General features: G+C 37.9%; 1 protein-coding gene across 1 annotated transcript in view; it reads left to right on the top strand.

Moving 5' to 3' along the window:
* The window catches only part of lamc3 (laminin, gamma 3), a 121,196-nt gene that overhangs the window by 47,666 nt on the left and 53,081 nt on the right, over window positions 1–20,449 (top strand). Inside the window, exons 7-9 of the mRNA XM_026922053.3 lie at window positions 1,824–1,922; window positions 2,947–3,083; window positions 5,056–5,175. Coding sequence (XP_026777854.3) covers window positions 1,824–1,922; window positions 2,947–3,083; window positions 5,056–5,175 — 356 coding nt within the window. The remainder of the gene's footprint in view (window positions 1–1,823; window positions 1,923–2,946; window positions 3,084–5,055; window positions 5,176–20,449) is intronic.

Here is a 20,449-nt window from a genome sequence, read left to right as displayed (position 1 = left end):
ACAATTAAGAACAGATGAAACATGGAAAAAGAATGTCTGGGCAGCAAGAAGGAAGGAGTCCATAGACACATCACACACTGTGAAAGAAAGAATTGGAAGAGACTGATGGTTGATTGCTTCAGGCTTCTTACAATGATGCCCCCTGGTTGACTCCGGCTAGAGCTGTATCAGTCACGTCCCACTTGACAAAGACCCCGGAGCAGACGGAGGACCTGCTGGAAAGATTTTATCTCACAGTTAGATTACGAATGTCTGGGGATCCCCAAGGAGATCTGGGATGACCTTCTCGGCCTGTTGCCACCAGGAAAATTGGAAGGAAAATGAATGAATCATATAAAGTTGACTGCCAGATACCATGGAAATAAGTCAGAGGACAGGCTAACACATACTGTATACTACGTTCTCTGTGTGTTTTCTACTGCTCAAACAAACTACTCCACAAAGGGTATTTGGACACACTAGATTGAATACGTATATTTCATTGTCTTGAAGACATTTGAAACAAAATATTAGTATTTCTTACACTAATCAGGAATCCTGTTACGAATTTAAAGAGTTTTATGAATAGCAAATAGTCATAGCACCTTTCTTACTCACTGAATAAATCCGTGTGTTAATGTCTTAATTAGCATTTTAAAATAGTGTGAGCAGATGTGTCCAAACTTTTGACTGGTAGTGTGATTACAGGTTTTGCGTAGAAGACACAAATCAAGAACACAATGCCGAATAAAATATAGAAGTATAGCGCCAGACATAAAGCAAATCAAATACAAACGCCCATAATTTCTCTCTCTTTCTCTCTCTCTCTCTCCCTAGTGGCCCATGTGAGTCAGTATGCTGTGGTGTGAATTAGCTGGTTCGGTGGAGCAGAGCAGAATAGACCAAAATTGACGAGTAGAAGAGAGGAGAAAGAGAGGGAGAGGGGAACGCAGAGAGAAAAGGCAAACCAGGCTAGGGGAATTGAGAGAGAGATAGAGAGAGAGATAGAGAGAGAGAGAGGCAGCATGTGTGTGATAATTGAATTATAAGTCATAGAGAGCTCATTAAAACACAGATGTTGGATTACAATGATAATCAGAAGGCTTTGTTTGAGTGATCTCAAACATATAAAAGACACTACTTAAGTATGGTGGGTTTTTACTAGTATTTATGTACATAGCACCTTTAGTACCCTTAAATTCAGCTCAATGTTATCTAAAGCATACGCAGAAAAGCTTGATAAGTTTAAATCCAGCTCAGAATTCTTTACAGAAATAAATAAATAAATAAAGCTGAAGTGTAAACGTAAACTGAAAAGGATTGAAAATAGTTATTAAATATAATTAAGTACACTTAAATATTATTTTCTGGTAATGGAGGGGCCAGTTAAATATACAGTGGCATAAATATTCCTATAATTATACCTCTTCACCTCCTTTTTTTGAAATTTATTCAGTAAGACAACACTGAAACTCAAAACTTGATTTGCACCAGTCTGTCACTAATCCATGTATATACAGTGTTTTTTTTGTTTAATGATTTATAACAAGCTTTTTTTGATGACCAAACCAGCATAGTGATAGTAAAGCCTGTGGAAAATGCTCCCTATTTGATGTGGGGGGGGGAAATGTGTGTGAAAATTGTGTTATTAGATGTGGGAATTTATGCCATTGCACAATACACAAAATGCAGCTTTCACATTTCATATGTGCAGCTTTGCACAATTCACAAAATGCCGAGTATTTGTGCATGTGTATGATTCTGATCTCTCCAGGCAATGTGTTCGTAGATAGTGTGCAGTGCGAGCCTTTATTTGGGTTGTTTTTTTGTGCGTTTGTTTGTAGGTTGTGTGAGTGTGATGAAAGGGGCAGTGTAGGTGTGTGCTCAGCTGGAGATGGAAGGTGCCACTGCAAATCCAACGTGGAAGGACACTCGTGTGGCAGGTGACCTTTTCACACACACAATATAGACATGCTAATACAATGGATATATATAGTACTATCCTAAAGTCTGATTTACTATCAACTGTTTGTATTTCTTAAGCTGTTGAACAATAAGGCAGTCAACAATGATAAACAAGATAGCATCATTTTCAGATATGACTAAAACTATTCTTATTTACTGACATGTGAAGTTAACTTTTTAATGACTTACTGTATATATGCCATCAAGCAAGCAAACACAATATATATATATATATATATATATATATATATATATATATATATATATATATATATATATATATAGTACTGTGCAAAAGTCATAGGCACGTGCAAAGAAATGCTGTAGAGCAAAGATGCCTTCAAAACTAATGAAATTAAATGTTTAAAAAAATACAATAAAGAGCAGTAAACAGTAATAAATGAAATATAGTCAATATTTGGTGTGACAGCTTGTTGCTTAAAAAAAAACAGTAGTCTCAGGTACAATGTGTGCAGTTTTATAAGGAAATGAGCTGTAAGTGTTACTGAGCATCTTGCAGAAGCAGCTACAGTTCTTCTGGAGACTTTGACTGTCGCACTTGCTTCTTATTTTTGCAGCGAAACCCAGCAGCCTTCATTCTGTTTTTGGTCTGAAAAGTGTCTCTTATGTAATCTGCTGCTTTCTTTACTGACATACAACCATTTTTCTGTAACATTTAATTTTGTGCTGGAATACTAATGTTTGATAATGTAGAAGTCATGAAATACAAATCTATAACAAAGTTTGTACTAAAAAATATAGGTTGTCTATGACTTTTGCACAGTACAGTATATATATATATATATATATATATATAAAATGTATTCTACAGCACATATATAGTACATATATTTGTTTGTTCATTACTCATTCACTTATTTATTTATTAAATAAATATGGTTATTGGTAGTGGATACGGTATCCTACTGTATCAGATCAAGATGTGTTTTTGCTGCATGTGATGTGATATGTGTGTGATGTGATATGTGTGTGTGCGCTTAGGTGCAAACCTGGCTCCTTCAACCTCCAACTCGATAACCCACATGGCTGTCAGATGTGCTTCTGCTTTGGCCACTCACTAGCATGTTCATCCTCCAATCAGCATGTGACCTTCAACATTACCTCCAACTTCCTTGAGGGTAATCAATCAGGCAAAAGCCGCTTTGAGCAGTTAGGCTATAATATCACGTAATGATATATAATGAGGTCAAACCTTAACCATATTGCATTATTAATGCAATATATGATAACTAGTGTAATATACATTACTAAATGTTTTAAAAGATGATGTACACTATATGGCCAAAAGTTTGTGGATCATTACACCCATATGTGGTTCTTCCCCAAACTGTTTCCACAAAGTTGGAAGCACACAATTGTATAGAATGTCTTTGTATGCTGGAGCATTACAGTTTCCCTTCACTAAATCTAAAAGGCTTAATAATGTCCCTTAATACAAAGTGATGTCCATGAAGACATGGTTTGCCAAGGTTAGAGTAGAAGAACTCCTGCACAGAGCCCTGACCTCAACCCCACTGAACACCACTGGGATGAATTGGAACGCTGAGTGTGTGCCAGGCCTCCTCACCTGACATCAGTACCTGACCTCACTAATGCTCTTGTGGCTGAATGGACAAATCCCCACAGCCACGCTCCAAAATCTAGTGGAAAGCCTTCCCAAAAGAGTGGAGGCTGTTATAACACAAATAGAGACTAAACCTTGTATGTTCAAAAAAGCACATATGAGTGTTATGGTCAGGTGTCCACAAAAACATTTGGCCATATAGTGTACAATAAAATAGCAAATAATAGTGCAGTGACAGTTCTGGTGTTAAATTATGATCTTAATTTGGGAAACTGCTACAATTATTTTTTTTTAAATATAATTTATGATAAGGGTCATTTTTATGCTTCAGTAGCTTTTCTACACAATGTGGAAATACAGATTTCTGTGATACACCTAGATTTTTTTTTTGTTCTCTCATTATCTGCATTGGAATAGAATAACATGAAAAGTATAACTATTTCATATATTATTTACCATGGTAAATTATACTTTAGGGCATAAATACATAATCATAATACAATTATGAGACTGTTTTCACACTTACCTTCATTGGTATGCACCACACTTTACAAAAAAAAAAAGAAAAAGAATGAGCACTTTACCTGTCTGCACCAAACTATTGAACCCTAGTCCTTCACATATTTGAGATCTTGGGCCAAGTGAACCACCGATCAGTTTGCTACTGGTGAGACCACACCAAAATAACATGAAGGGTATTGAGCACTAATATCAGTGTAATAAATCCAGGTCACTTTCATGCCTATCTTGTTTGCTGCAGTCCTATTGAACTTCTTTAATTTGGCCCATTTTGACACGTGAACACAAGTGTCCATCAAACAAGTGGCCATCAAAACATACAAACTCCTGACCAATCAATCACATGCAAGCAGTTTGGTGCTCTTGGAAATCGTTGCCGTGTTGTTTCATTGTTGACCTTCCCAGCTCTAATAATGTCTGAAAGGACTGTGATAGCCAGTGCAAACATAAAGACTGCCATTCCTATAGACAAAAATGGGTTTTTGTTTGTTTGTTTGTTTGTTTGTTTTTTAAAGAGCACATACAATAGATCAATGCACACACATATGTTTGCTTTAAGTAGCTTAAATACATTTTAAGGAATATTTTATCAAAGAATACCATCCAATAGAAATGGGTCTAAAATAGCTCAATAAGTGTGTGTAGACGTCTCATAAATTGTTATCGACCATAAACTACACTACAGGTAATACTGGTAGTGGACAACTATAGTGTTTATAGGATCTTATCCTTAATAAAATGCACTTGCATGACCTGTGGAGATAAAAGAAAACTTTATGAGAACCAATAAGAAATGTCCATCAAAGCACACCCTGTCAAATTTCTAACCAATCAAGGAGCACTCAGGTGTGCAAACAATTTGATGCACTTTAAAACCACTGCAATGTGAAACAAACTGAACCAAGTGAAAAAGATGCAATGTCACAAAAGAGGGTTTCTGGTACAAAAAAACAAACCAGCTGTGGAAACAGCCTTAAACATTCATGAGTGTGTGTGTGTTTCCTAAGACACCGATGGCTGGCTTGGTGAGTTCTCAGGACATCAGGAAGCCTCCTTGATATGGAAAGAGGGAGAAGTCTACCTGCTACCTTACAGTGAGGAGGACGTCGGATACTATAAAGCACCAGGTAGAAGATCCAGTTCACTGTATATTTAAATATAGCCATGACTGACATATATAGGGACTGTTGAGAGAATTGTGTGGGCAGGACATTACATGTTTAAAATGATACATGGTGTGATTCAGTATATTAAAAAAATATATAGAATATGAAAATAGTGCCAATTAAAGTACATGTAATTTCATGCAAGTTCAAGAGAACTTTCTTTGGGCTAATCCATGATTTGGCTTTAGTACATACACCAGCATTCAAAATAAAAAGACAAACAAGGCGGTTATAAAGATAATCTACAAACATGCAATAAAAGCAGTACAATGACTGGAATAGAAACTCGGAACAGAGAGTTCTGAATTGTCAAGTAATAATAAAATAATTTGTAGTATGAAACTTCAGAATTTATATTATACATAAGTGACTTCTGTTTCTCATGCTCGTCAGTTGATGTCTTTTTATAGAATTCCTTTTTTTCTGAAATATATAATACTTTTTCTGAAATCTGCTATTGGGTTAGAACAAATTAACCGATGGAATTAACCAGGAAAGGTACTAGGGACATAACCGAATACAAATTCATTATTCTGAATGAACAGATAATGTGTTCTAAACAGATACAAATACAGATACGAATAGGAAGTGCACTATTTGTTTTGTTGTTGTTGTTTTCAAACCTTGCCAGAAAGGTTCACAGGGTTGAGAATCTGGATGACATTACAGATGTGTGCACTGGGACTGGAATCCCACCATACAACAAAAAATTCATGAGAGTGGGAGGTTTTTACTTTCATGCAGGCTCGAGTGAGCAGTCAGATATGAAGCTCATGGGACGAACAAAGACCATGTTCATGTAAATATACAGCATTCATTCACTGATCCTTTGCAGTTGCCTGGTCAGGGTTGCAGTGGTTTAAATTAGGCTACTAGATTATATTTTAGGAAATAGAACCAACTAAATCCTTTAAAAATATTGCGGGTATAAACAAACAAAAATAATAACTGAGAGAATTGGATTTTAAAAAATAAAACAGTCCCATATATGTCTCTAGTTGAGACCCGTTATGAACTTAAATGATGTACCTGAGGCTGAGGAACTGTCAGAGACAGAATTCCCACACCAAATTTACAGTGCTGGGATTTCTTATCTGTGTGTGTGTGTGTGTGTTTCCTGGGGCATAGTAGTAAGCTCAGTATCTAAAAAAGACACAGACCCCCACTTCCAGTTTTGGCTACGCTGACGTCTGGTTTTAATCCTAACACAGATATAGATATGAATATTTCTACTAAGCAAATACAGATAAAGTTGCAGTGTGTTACACCCCTAACATGTAGTAGTTATAAAAATGAAATCTTATTTGACACTTTTTCAATGTTAGTTTTTTGTTTGTTTGATTGATTTAATGTAAGATTAATCTATTTTTATTCCAATAAATGGGATACTGAGCAAGACTCAAAAGTAGGCCCTAGTTTTAGAAACTAAAATCAGCTTTAAAAGTGTAGACATTAGCCTAAAGGGCTATTTCAGAGTCTCTGTCCTCAGTGTGTAGCAAGTGCTAAACAGGATGAGAAACTTGGCTACCCTGAATCAGTGCCTTTAATAGTGTAATTTAGCGTTACTGTGAAACACTTAGCCCAATCATCTCAGGCTGATCACTGTAGGAGCAATCCTGTTACAGCATGTCTTTAAAGCTTCCAGTCCAAAGTATGATCAAAGCACAGCCTACTCATAGACACTGCTCCAGGCTAAATGCCTTCCAAATGTGAACATCAAAATAAAGCTTTTGGCATCTGCCTTAATGCACGACTTTAAGGACAAATGATAAAGAGAACTCTTTCTGCACATGGTCAGTGTGCACATATGCTGCAGACTCATCCATCTCTGTTTCCCCGAGCCACCAGCCTGTTTCACAGCGTTTTGCAGCACTTCGTGGCGTTTTTCCTTATCATCAAGCCACAGGACTCACTTGTGTTTCTCTGGCCGCCAAAAATGGCAAAGATCAATTGCTCCCACACTGCCATTAACAATCACATTTTCTCTCATCTCCTCCCTCTTATAACTCCCTATGCTCACTTTTCCTCCCCTGCATTGGTTTCCTTCAAAGATTAGACTACAGTTGCCCTTTTATCCCTTTTTTAACCAATTTCTAATTTGCTTGCTGCGCTCCCATTAGTAATCCTCCCATGTGGCGTAAGCAAACAAGACGGGCGTATTTTCTTTGATATTTGCTAATCTGCATATCACATATTTTTGAGGTGCGTTTTATTTAAAACTATTTGTGTATGCGGCACTGGAACCTCGTTCCTGGCGTTAGCTAGTACCATAACATACAATACATTTACTAGTTTGGAGTAGCGATGGCATAAAATCCCAGGGAATGTAGTGAGGTTTTTGTGTGTTTTTGAATGGTGCGGCATGTTTCCACACTTGCTAAGCCCCTTCAGGTTGGATGCTGCCAAGTGAGGCAACAGGCGGAGAGACACAAAAGCATCCCAGCCAAGAGTTCAGCGTCTGCTGGCCAAATCAATTTGTGTATGTGTGTTTTGCTGCAGGTCAATGTGCCCATGTGCCCCATAGTGAGAAAACAGAGTAGAACATTTATCACAAGTTGAGTCATAAAAACATGCACACACAACAAATTCGCACATACTGAAACTAGTCACAATCTGGCACACCTAGAGAGAGAGGCAGGGGCAGGCGTGAGCTAGGGGCAGGATAGAAGAGAGGGATGAAAGGAGGTTGAACAGAGAGCTTTCACTGAGACCCTAAGGTTAAGATTCTCAATCCTCTTAACATTGGCCATGTTTTTAGATATACCCATAAATCTCAAGCCTGAAATAGATATTTTTGCCAGCAAGGATATTTACTTACAAAACTGCTTTGATGTTTAGAATATACATAAGTAACAATATTACACTAGTTGTAAAATCAGACACACTTTAAAATATATTTTACTTCTTGTTTGGAATATGTAGCACCACCGTATCTAGCATTTATATATACAGGGAATACATGGAACCTTTTCCACAACACACTCATGGAGCTTCTGTTACTTTAGTTACATTGAGACATGTGACAATACACATGGCTCATGGTTATCATCTTTTAATTTCACAGTAGGTTTTTGTCATATAATTCATATAATTTGTTATATAATTCCTATTTTGTCTTAATGCAGTTGTGACAATGGCTTTGTGCTTTGGTAGATTTCTGGGAATGGAAAGAATTCATGCATTGTTTATTGTCAAACAACAGTTTGGCAAGAAATAATTTCAAAATTTGAAAGATTTTACCAATGTCATGGCAGCCAAACAAACAAAAGTGCAGCACAAAACCAAAAATTACAAGCAGGAGAAAGACAGCAAACCTCTTAAGGTTGAATAAATTGTAATCATAGCAGCACCTGAAGGTGACATAATGACTAATTTAGAGAGGCAGGTTGGGTTGGACACATAACAAATTTTCACCAATGGATTCAGGAAATGTGTATATTTTTGTGTAAAACTGTAAAAATAAATATTATTTTATTTGTACAGTGCATTTAACAGCACACATTGTCACAAAGATGTAGATTTAGAGCCCTAATGAGCAAACCAGAGGTGACGGTGGCAAAGAAAATCTCCCTGAGATGACATGAAGAAGAAACTTTGAGGGGAACCAGACTCTTGTGGGTGACACGGTATCCATGTGTGACTGCCCACAGACAGCAGATGGTGAGTCACAAGTGCAGAAATCTTCAAACAGAAGTAGAGCATCGGGATGAAACGGGATGAAAAGGTCCGGAGGGCAAGAGGAGCCACAACAGTAGAAGTATGTCAGGCACCAGCACCCTATCAAGCAGCAGGAGTGCACATGCAGCTTGACAAAGCAAGAGAGAACAGATTAGTAGGTATGCCACTAAAGCTTGGAAATTGTGATCAGAGTGCAAGCAGAGTGCTGACTCTATCAGCACTAGCCTTGACAGCTAAAAGGGAGATCCAGAAGGTGACACAGGCTTAAGGGCACCCTGGGACATAAAAGCATCACGCCACTCCACCGGCAAAACACCTGAGTGATGATGTCCATGAGCCTCACAGATCTGCACCTTTACCTAAGAGAAAAGCTATTTAACAAAATGCCTGACTAAACAAATAGGTTTATAACCTATAATTAAAGATTGAGACTGTGTCTGAGTCCCCAACACTTGGAAGGCCTGCTATAGTCTTCATTATTCTAGGTACTGATAAAGAACCTGCACCTTTAAAGCAGACATGGTGGATCATAATTAGATAAAAAAAAAAAAAAGTCACTCAGTTACTTAGGTACTGTGGAGGTCATTAGTAGTATTTCATAATCTTAATATTATAAGATTATAGATAAAAGATATTAGATTTCTGGGTTGATTAGAATGAATGGGAGAATATGCACCTCCTGGAACATCCCAACAGCACAGCATTACAAGAGTCTAACATAAAGGTAATAAAAGCATGAATTAGTTTTTCTGCATCACGTAACATTATATTTCTCATCTTAGCAATGGTTCTGAGATGAAAAGAGGCTATGCTAGTTATCCTATTTACTTGACCTGACTGAAATCCTTCACTGATGTATGTGATGCAACTGAGAGGTCATTCAGGTTACTCCATAATCATAAAGCTCCTTTCTAGCTGCCTGGGGCCCTTGTAGGTGTACTTCCATCTTTTTAGAATTAAATACAAGTAAGCTTGTCATCAGCATAGCAGTGTAAGCTAATAAAATGTTTATGAATAATTGTACCTAGAGGTAGCATATATAGGGAAAAAAGCAGTGGTTCTAGAACAGAGCCCTGCGGAACACCAAACATTACTTTTGTATGCATAGTGAAGTCAACATTAACAAACTGATAATGGTCAGCCAGGATAGAGCCATTACCCTAACACCAACATTTTCTAGTCCGTCAAGTAGAATGTTGTTATCTATGCCTTAATGAAAGCAAGGAGACACAACCCTGATCAGAGTCTAGTAGTAAGTTATTTACCACTTTAACCAGTGTTGTCACAGTACTGTGATGAGGCCAAAATCCTAAAAGATTTAATGTATTTGATTCCTATGCAAGTAGGAGTTTAGCTGCTGTGCTACAACGTTTCTAGGATCTTAGGCCCTGTTAACACAAGGCATTAACGTGTCCTGGGGGATTGGATCACAAGTGGACAGCCGAGATGCATAGCCGTTCACACATGGCATTATGAATTCATCTCCAGTGACCACTTGTAATCCGATTTCATACATCGTTTCTGCTGGAGAAAGACTGTCATGCAGATTTACATGTGACATTACGTCAGTCTTCTGTTGCTTTTATTTTCAGGCAGAAATGTTCCATGAACACTATCTCATGTATCTTTACAGGCTGTTTAAAAAATTTTAATTGTGTGATTTTCTGCTGCATTTATTTGCGGGCAGTAATGTCCCGCAAATCATCTGTCATGTACCTGTATGGACAGTTTCAAACATTTTTAACCGTGTGGTCAGCTAACAAAACTTATAAATGCATGAGAGATGAGACAAAACATGAAGCTATGAAAAGCAGCTGCTTTCTTCTTCTGCTGTTAGTTTTGCCCTTTATCCATTAGCCTAGTGGCAGAGAGCTCTAATGTTCAGCTCCATTTCCAAACAGTCTCACAAAGATTACATACACTCACTGAGCACTTTATTAGAAACACTATACTAATACTGAGTAGGGCCTCCCTTTGCTCTCAAAACAGCCTCAATCCTTCATGGCATGGATTCCACAAGATGTTGGAAACATTCCTTTGAGATTCTGATCCATGTTGACATCGCGCAAGTCCTGCAGATTTTCAGATGCACTTTCATGCTGCAAAGCTGCCATTCTAATACATCCCAAACGTGTTTTGGATTCAGATTTGATTCAGATCTGGTGACCGGGAAGGCCACTTATTGAACTCATTGTCATGTTCATGACACCGGTTTGAGATGACTTTCGCCTTGTGACAATGCTGGAAGTAGCCATTAGAAGATGGGCAAATTGTGGCCATGAAGGGATGCACAGGATCAGCAAGAATACTCAAATAGGCTGGCATTCAAGAGAAGATTTATTGGTATTAATGGGCCCAAAGTGTGCCAAGAAAACATTCCACACACCATTACACCACCTCCACCAGCCTGGACTGTTGATATAAGGCAGGTTGGGTCCATGGATTCACGCTGTTGCCACCAAATCCCACTCTGTGTCCTCTGTGTCCTCAGCAGAAATTGAGATTCATCAGACCAGGCTACATTTTTCCAGGCTTCAGCTGTCATCCAGTTTTGGAAAACCTGTGCTCACTGCAGCCTCACCTTTCTGTTCTTGGCTGAACAGAGTTCAAGGTTCAATGTGTTGTTCATTCTGAGATGCTTTTCTGCTCACCACAATTTTGTCAGAGTGGTTATCTGAGTTACTGTAGCCTTTCTGTCAGTCTGGCCATTGTCCGATGACCTCTCTCATCAACAAGGTGCTACCTTCTGCAGAACTGCCACTCACTGGATGTTTTTTCTTTATTGCACCATTCTGAGTAAACTCTAGAGACTGTTGTGCATGAAAATCCCAAGAGATCGGCAGTTATAGAAATACTCAAACCAGCTTCTCTGGCACCCACAATCATGGCATGGTTAAAATCACTGAGATCACATTTTTTCCCCCATTCTGATTTGATCTGGTTAATATGACCAATGGCATATTTAATTAAATGAGATTGGTGTTCAGAGATTACTGGGGACAAAGACAACCTAAGTAAATACAAAATACAGTTTTTAAATGATCATTTAATTTACTGAAGTAAAAAAGTTATCCAACACCAACTAGCACTGTATGAAAAAGTAACTGCCCCCTTAGTTACAATCAACCAATTAACCAAATTTAACTGACAATTGGGTTCAACTGGAATAGACACACTGAGGCCAGCCCTGTTGAATCTAAACATCACTTATATCGACTTTTCCAGCAATGTCAAGTAGGCTAAAAGGTGTCAAAAACAGCACACTATGCTGTGATCAAAAGAATTTCTAGAAGAGAGAAAAAAGAAAGTTATTGAAATATATCAGTCTGGAAAGGGTTACAAAGCCATTTCTAAGAATCTGGGACTCAAGCGAACCACAGTGAGAACCATTATCTCCAAATGGAGAAAACTTGAAACAGTGGCAAATATTTCCAGATATGGTCAGCCTAAATTCCTAAATTCCTAAAATGCCTAAATTGGAAAGGCACAAAAGAACTGAGACAAAAATCTTAGGAGCTGCATGCTTTGCTTGCTTCAGAAAAGATCAGTGTTCATGATTTCACCACTGATTAATAGACTGGGCAAAATAGTATCCAAGAGAGAGTTGCAAAGCAAAACCCACTGTTAACCGAGAGGAACATAAAGGCTCATTTCCCATATTGATGACCCACAAGCCTTTTGGGATAATAGCCTCTGGACTTATGAGTCAAAAGTGGAACTTTTTGGAAGACATGGGTCCCATTATATCTGGCCTATAGCTAACAGAGCATTCCACAATAAGAACGTCATACCAACAATCAAACATGGTGGTGGTAGTGTGATGGTGTGTGGATGTTTTGCTGCTTCAGGTCCTGGGCAACTTGCCATAATTGACAGAACCATGAATTCTGCACTCCAGAAAATCCTGAAGAACAAAGTCCACTCATCAGTCTGTGAAGCGCAAGTGCAATTCGGTTAGACACGTTCTGAAGCACAAGCTCAAGTCTATCCATGAATGGTACAAAAGAAACAAATTTAAGGTTCTGCAGTGGCCGACTCAAAGTCCTGAATTAAACCCCATTGAGATGCTGTGGCAGGACCTTAAACGGGCAGGTCATGCTCGAAAGCCATCTAATTTGGCTGAATTAAGGCAATTCTGCAAAGAATAGTGGGCCCAAATTCCTCCACAGAGATGTGAAAGTCTGATCTCCAGTAATCAAAAGCATTTGGTTGCAGTTGTTGCTGCTAAACGTGGTTATTAAGTTAGGGGGCAATTACTTTTACATATGAGTGATATAGGTGTTGCATAACCTTTTTCCTTCAATAAATTTAATGATCATTTAAAACTGTATTTTACATTTCTTCATGTTCTTCTTGTATGGGAATCTGAAACCATTTAGTGAGACAAATAAAAAGGACATCAGGAAGGGGCAAATACCTTTCCACTGCACTATATGCACTATGCCAAATGTCAGTATTATATCAAGCATGTATCCTGTGTTGAGTGAGCCCTGTTATATTCTGACTGACCTCTACTAAGTTGTAACTACAGATGCTGGTCACATTTCATTTTCAACAGGCTTCTCAGTGAGTTGCCTCATTGACTGGGTTAAATCAGTTAGGTGTGTGAATCGGAAAGGATTAGTGCTCTTGTGACCAGGCCTTAGTGTTAGCCTTGGCTTTGCAACTATGTCACCAAATCATCACCCATTCCCCCTGCTGAAGGCTCTAATGCTGGAGTTGGGGATCCCTGTCTCTACCTAAGGGACCCAGAATGTCCTTTACTGAATCTATATCATCACTATCACCTCATTATTTTTGCACATGCTGAAAGAATGAGAATGCTTACATTAGTTGTTACTTCCTAATGATCCGAGAGTAGCCTCTGTTTTCTGTCTTTAAAAAAAAACTTCTTTGAAAAACTACAGCAGAAGGTGAAAACAGGAAGGAAAAAATCCAGCAGATAAAAAGAAAAATTAAGAAAAGTGTGGAAAGTAGTGAAAAAAAGGTTTGAAAGGTTTAAATGCCAAAGTGGCAAGAATATCAGATTCAAAAACATTTCTCATATGAATTGGTTACATTCATATTGACTGACTGAAATGTGAAGAGCTACTGTAAATAAGAATCTAAAGTTTTATAATGATAGCCAAAAAAGAAACCGTATTTATCTGGTATGTCCAAAACATGCCAGTGTATGCAATAATCATCCAAGGCTGGATATGGTTGAAAGAAAGTAAGAGAGAAAAGACTAGCAATGTCAAAGATGTCATTAATGTCTCTTAGAGACAGTGTGGGTAAATCAAAATAGATTTTCAAGAAAAAAAAAAGATCTCAAAGTGATTCTTAAATATTTTAGTGTTAAGCCAAGTTCTGATACTCTAAACAGAATATTAGAGTAGTTTAGAGAATTAAAGCATTGTTCCTAAATCATTTCATGGATTGGAGGGCTCCCAGTAAACAGTATACCAATGTTTTCTTCAAGCCAGTCACCAGTCAGTCAGAGAAAGGTCTGTGAGATTGCGGTTTGAGACAGAGCTGTGTCCAGTGTGTGCTTGCTTCAGGCAGTGCAGCAGAGGCAGCAGTTAAGGATGAGCAGCTCGAGCCAGAAAGAATGATACCAAAGCAGAAAAATCTTTGGGATCACAGTTGGGACCTTTTGAGAAAAAGCTGATTCAGGCATTGGAGATGGCAGCTGCTGCACAGCACAGAATCCCTAATGCATCATTTTCTGATGATGTTTCTCAAGAGTCTGTTACCAGCTCTGAAGCACCTTTCTACCCAAAAAAAAAAAAAAAAAAAGCCAAATCCAAGGTAAAAATCCATTATTTACAATTTGACTACTGGGTGTAGGTAGGGTTATAGCAGGCTAATTAGAACATATAACATTATTAGTAGTATTTTTCCAGCAAATGACACAGTTTAGAAGGATTTGTATTATTAAATTCAAATTCAAATTCTATTGGTCACACACAAATATACACAGTACAACATGCAGTGAAATGCTTTTTATGACTGTCTGTGACATAAATTAGAATTTACATAAACCAGAATTTACTTGTATACAAGTAGAAAAATGAAAAATATAAAAATATAAATGATAGATAGATAGATAGATTACAGTATACAGGATTTTGTGTTAAAGGTCAAAAAACATGAGTATGGAGACAAGGGAAAAACAATCTTTATAATATGATGTTCCTGCATTGCTGTGAGTCACCCTGACTCACAGTCAGTGCTATGTCAGGGCTGTCAGGTCAGAATTGGCAGGAAATATACACACAGGTCATACACCAGCCCAGATATGTCAAACATGATCATGCCCAAACTTCAGGCACAGAAGTCGTCTATCTTTACGGTGTCTGGAAGGAGTGCAGTTTGGGATATGGCCTTGAATAAATGTACTCACAACCCATATTATGAAATGTGCTTCCACAAGTAGCCTGAAACAGTAAAGCAAAAATTCTAACATTATTTACTTCATTAGTTAACATTAGGAAACCATGTATTTCAGCATTAACACATACTATATTCATTGACATTTGTTTAAATGTTACTGCATTATAGCTGTATTGACTAATGTTTACTCAAATCCTAACTAAAAACAAGTCCATTTTAAAACTGCAAGCAGCATTTTTAAGGAGGCATAGCAAAGGAGGCAGTTAGATGGAAGCATTTTTGGCATGTTATTGTAACTTTTGGCCAGTAAGTGGTACTGGCACAAAATTTGTTGTATAGCCTCAGGGCATGGTCCTGAAGATGCCTACCAAGATTTGTGTCAGTGTGCAAAGTCGTTGCTGAGATACAGCCTCACTTCCAGTTTGGCGGCTTTACTGTGAGATTCGTTGGCCCATTACGGGCAAACTGTTTGGAGTATTCAAAATTCTCTTGACAACTTTTGTGAGGCATACTCTGAAGATGTGTGCCAAATTTGGTGCTGATTGAACAAAATTTGTGGGAGGAGTAAGGAGAAAACCTTTTTTAACAAAATCAAAGATTGTTGACAGGAAGTACACTCGAATTTCATATGTTGGTGTGCATTCACTTCAGCATACTCCAGGAAATCCTAAGAAAAAAGAACTCTGAATTTAGCACTAATTCTCCAAATGATATAAGGAAAAAAATTAAAGTTGTTACAGTTCTTGACCACAAGGTAGCACAGTCACGAAACCTCTTGGTTACATTCAGGGTATGGTCCTGAAGATCAAGTTTCGTGATGATACATAGATGCATTGCTGAGATACACATTCTGTTTTTTGCATTTGCCAGGTTGTTACAGGAGAACGGTTTTGAATATTAAAATTCCTTTGATAAATTTTGTCAGATCAGTCTCAAGATGATGTAAGCCAAATTTGTTGAAGATTGGACAAAATGTGGAGGAGGGGTAGCAAAAATGGCAGTTAGAGGGCAGTTAAGCATTTTTAGCATGTTATTGTAACTTTTGACCAGTAGGTGATGCTGTCATATAATTCGTTGCATTACCTCAGGCCATGGTCCTGAAGATGCCTACCAAGTTTTATGTCAGTGCGCAAAGGCTGAGATACACCCTCACTTCCTGCTTGGTGGCTTTGCTATGAGATTCGTTGACCATTACGGGCAAACCATTTGGAGTATTCAAAATTCTTTTGATAACTTTTCTGAGGCTTACTCTGCAGATGACGTGTGCCAAATTTGGTGATGACTGGATAAAATTTGTAGGAGGAGTAGTGGAAAAAATGTTTTTGTCAAAATCCAAGATGGCAGAAAATCTAATTAGGTGGAAATTGACGTCATAGGGTGCGTTGAACTCATCTCAACTCAGGGAATCCAGGCCTTTTAAATTTTGGACACATGGTTCAAAAGTTATAACCATAAATGTACTTCCAAATTAGGCCCAAATTTGACCCAATGGCGACGCAACCACTGGCAGCACTTGGCCCAGATTTGGTCAGAATGTTCCTTAGACACTCCCCAATCAGTGTGCCAAATTTCACAACTTTTTACCTGACGGTTCTATGGGCTGCCATAGACACCCTAGCCAGAAGAAGAAGAAGAAGAAGAAGAAGAAAAGGTACAATAACAACAGGGTGCCTATGCACCTTCGGTGCTTGGCTCCCTAATAATAATAAGAAAAGGTAGAATAACAATAGAGTGACTACACACCTTCGGTGCTTGTCTCCCTAAAAAATTTGCAAAAGATAAATTATGGCATGCGACTTGCTATTCAGGTCACAGTTTTGAATTTTGCCAGTTGACAGAAAATGTGTTAATTAAGGTCTTTTCACTCATTCACTGTTTGAATTTTGTTTAATACAGGGGTTGATTATTTAGCTTATTTGGTTTGTTATTTAAAATTAATCAATACTTTGTTGATGTTACTTATGATGTCGTGATGATGTTAATGATGTTAATGAAGTACATGGTTTGTTCATTTTAAACAAATGTGTTAAAAAATTTTAATTAAGGGAACCTTGATGTAAAAATCTTAAGTAATATAGTATTCATTTTCCAGATATTATTCAGTGTCCTTGCATAGTTAGGCCTTAGGCCAATACAGCTACATTTGATGCAATTTTAATACTTGCCTGCACATTGATGATGAACTGCTAACCTGAACACATTTAAATGCTGTTTATTAGCTACGCATGCAGGATGGTGCTACTATGGTCAAATCTTTTCATCAGTTCATCAGCTATAACAATTGAGATAATACTTTGTGGTATTAAGACGTTTAATCTGGGCAGGGTACTTTCAAAATTGACTTTGGATGAATAGATGGGATTTTCAATACCTAGACCAGAGGAACTGAAATGTTGTGCTTGCACACTTCAAGGTAGAGGGTTCCTTTTTGTCAGAAATTGCCTTTGACTTCTTGCTAGCTGTTAAAAGAGACTTCTTTTTTCCACACCATCTTGTCTTGCCAAATAACACTCTCAAACAGCACTCTCAGCAGAAAAGTATAGCAAAAGACTCCGTCAGTAGGATTGCTTCCTGAGCTACTTGGTTGCTGCATTCCCTGGTAACCATCTGCATTTTGCTTCCTCTTCTTCTAATATAACTGCAGTAGCTGGATATATAGGAGAAGGTTGCAGAAGATGGCCTTAAAAAGGAAATGACACAAACACGTGGTGTTGGGGTGCTTTGCTCCTGGGAGTAGCATGTCAAGGTCAGAACCTTGCCCATGGTGGTGAACAACATTCACAACTTCTGTGTCCACCAATTTCCAGAACATGCCAAGAGAACAATAGAAAATGTTCTCTTGAAGTTGTAAAACAGGGATTCAGAGTTTTCTGAAGCCTAGACAATATGCTTCCCATGTAGGCACCCCCAGGCAGTTGAAAAAGTCCCTCATTCATGGAAACCTGTAATGATGGATTTCCAGTCATACTTGGTGCACATAGACATGTACTCTGTCACTAGAAAATCCCAGATGATGCTTGTTACCTGAGAGACAATGCCAGCCACGCTGGAAACTCTAGCCTGAAGGTGATTGAGTGAAAAGTGTTACCAGTCAAGCTATCTAGAGTATTAAAAAAAGCATTTAAAAAAGCAGCACAAGCAAGAAAATGTGAGTAGATTATTAAACTAAATCATGTACTTCTGAGTAAGCTATTCTTGGAAACACTAATGTGAGTAATGAGGAATTTAGCTTTGTGAGAGGGCATGTAACATACAAAATAAATAACACTGGTCAACTGTGGAAGAACACAAGCAGTACAAGAAATAGATAAGCAAGTAAACTACCCTAAAATAAATAGGATAAATATTATATGCTAAGGAGTAAGTGTACTGTGTATGTATGAAGGAATATCAAATATGTACATGTGGCAGATGTGAATGATTGTAAGAAATCTATACAGTATTATATACCATATAGAATAATGTGATATTGGTGTGTAATGGTGCAGTAATGTGTACAATATTGTGAAGATGATACAGATGTGCAAATTTTGAAACAGAGAGAGCTGGGATTGTGGCTAAAGAGTGCCCTGGGAGGGGAGGAAGGCTGTGCTTGGTAGCTTCAATGTTTCTGAGTTTTCTGTTGGGGGAACGGGCCGAAAATGATCAAAACATATTTCTTCTAGCGAGATTAAATACTAGTCTTATAAGTACAGTTTATTAACTGTACATATCAAGAGCCACTGCTGCTTGATAGTTTTCTACAAAACTTCAGACTTAGATGATCATTGTCATCAGGTACTGAGTGAGAAGTGTCTCACCCCAAATTTCTGCTTGGTCTAACATCGCTTTGGGTCTAATTGTTAAGAATACCCGTGTGTTTAGCTGTCGACATGTGTATGTTTTTACTCTGTGGTCATACTCTAGTTTTGTTTTCTGTAACAGCACACACACAGACCTTTACACGTCAAGAGTATAGCTTATGTGTACTCATACATTTCAGTAGGTTTTGATGGTAGGACAGAATTTAATTTCTTTTACAGGTACAAAATCATTTTAATATGACTATAAAATGTGTTGGAGGATGGGTTGGGGCCAGAGAAAACTTGCTTGCGGACCACCATTTAAAGAATCCAGCTATAGGCCAAACATTTTAGCTATTACCGTTTATCAAAGGTTTCTAATTTTTAAAAAAATTGGACAATGTACACCCCCAAGCAACACTGTGAGTACGACAGCAATAACTTTTCGGTCGCTGGTGTGATTGCAGGGTGAGCTCAGACAAAGTTCAGTAAATGTCATCAGGTTTCATCACTTTGGTGTCGGTTAATTTGTGTGACGAGGAGAAGGTCAGCACCTGTGTTTCATCATGTTTGATCTTGAATCGCAGAGAGAGCAGAAAGTACTAGAAGTCAAGGGTCTCTTTGGTTCTGTTTCACTCTCTTATATTTCAGACAGTTTTTTCCCCAACCCCAATGGCTGTTATTTCTTTCTCCTATTCTACGCACTCCTCGTCACTCCCTGCGTGCCATGCAAAACCAAATGAATGTCCTCTATGCTAATTGCCTAGCAACACAACTGTGCAGGCATACCCTATTCCTAGATATGAAGGTATTTTATCATGCTAAGTGTGGGTTTTACAATTTTACCTAATCAGGAGTGCAACAGTTATAGTCATTTATGCAAAATTATTATGTTTATTGTACATTTATATTCAGTTATTTATTCAGTATTGGTACGATATGAAGTGGTTAATAGTCAGTTTTTGTATGATATATTTATATTATGTAAATATTCAAATAGATTTATTTTACAATAAATTAGTGTATGGAGCTGTTTCCCGGAAATTGGATTCATCATTTGGTAAGATGACCAGAAACTGGGGTTAATTAAATATGTGAAACATCTGCCACAATTTTATCGCTTTACTTAACTTCACATACACTATTATGGCAGTGTGTGGACACCAGACCATCACATCCATATGTGCTTTTTGAACATCCCGTTCCAGATTTAGTCCCCCTTTGCTGTTATAAGAACCTCCTCTCTTACGCAAAGATTTTCCACTAGATTATGGAGAATGACTGAGGGAATTCAGCCACAAGAGCACTAGTGAGGTCCAGCACTGATGAAGAGTGAGGAGCCCTGGGGTGCAGTTGGTGTTCCAATTCATCCCAAAGGTGTTCACTGGGGTTGAGGTCAG

The sequence above is a fragment of the Pangasianodon hypophthalmus genome, chromosome 27 (assembly GCF_027358585.1).
Source record: "Pangasianodon hypophthalmus isolate fPanHyp1 chromosome 27, fPanHyp1.pri, whole genome shotgun sequence".
Classification (NCBI taxonomy): domain Eukaryota; kingdom Metazoa; phylum Chordata; class Actinopteri; order Siluriformes; family Pangasiidae; genus Pangasianodon; species Pangasianodon hypophthalmus.
Note: the sequence above shows the minus strand (reverse complement) of the source record. Positions and strands in the feature narration are given on the sequence as shown.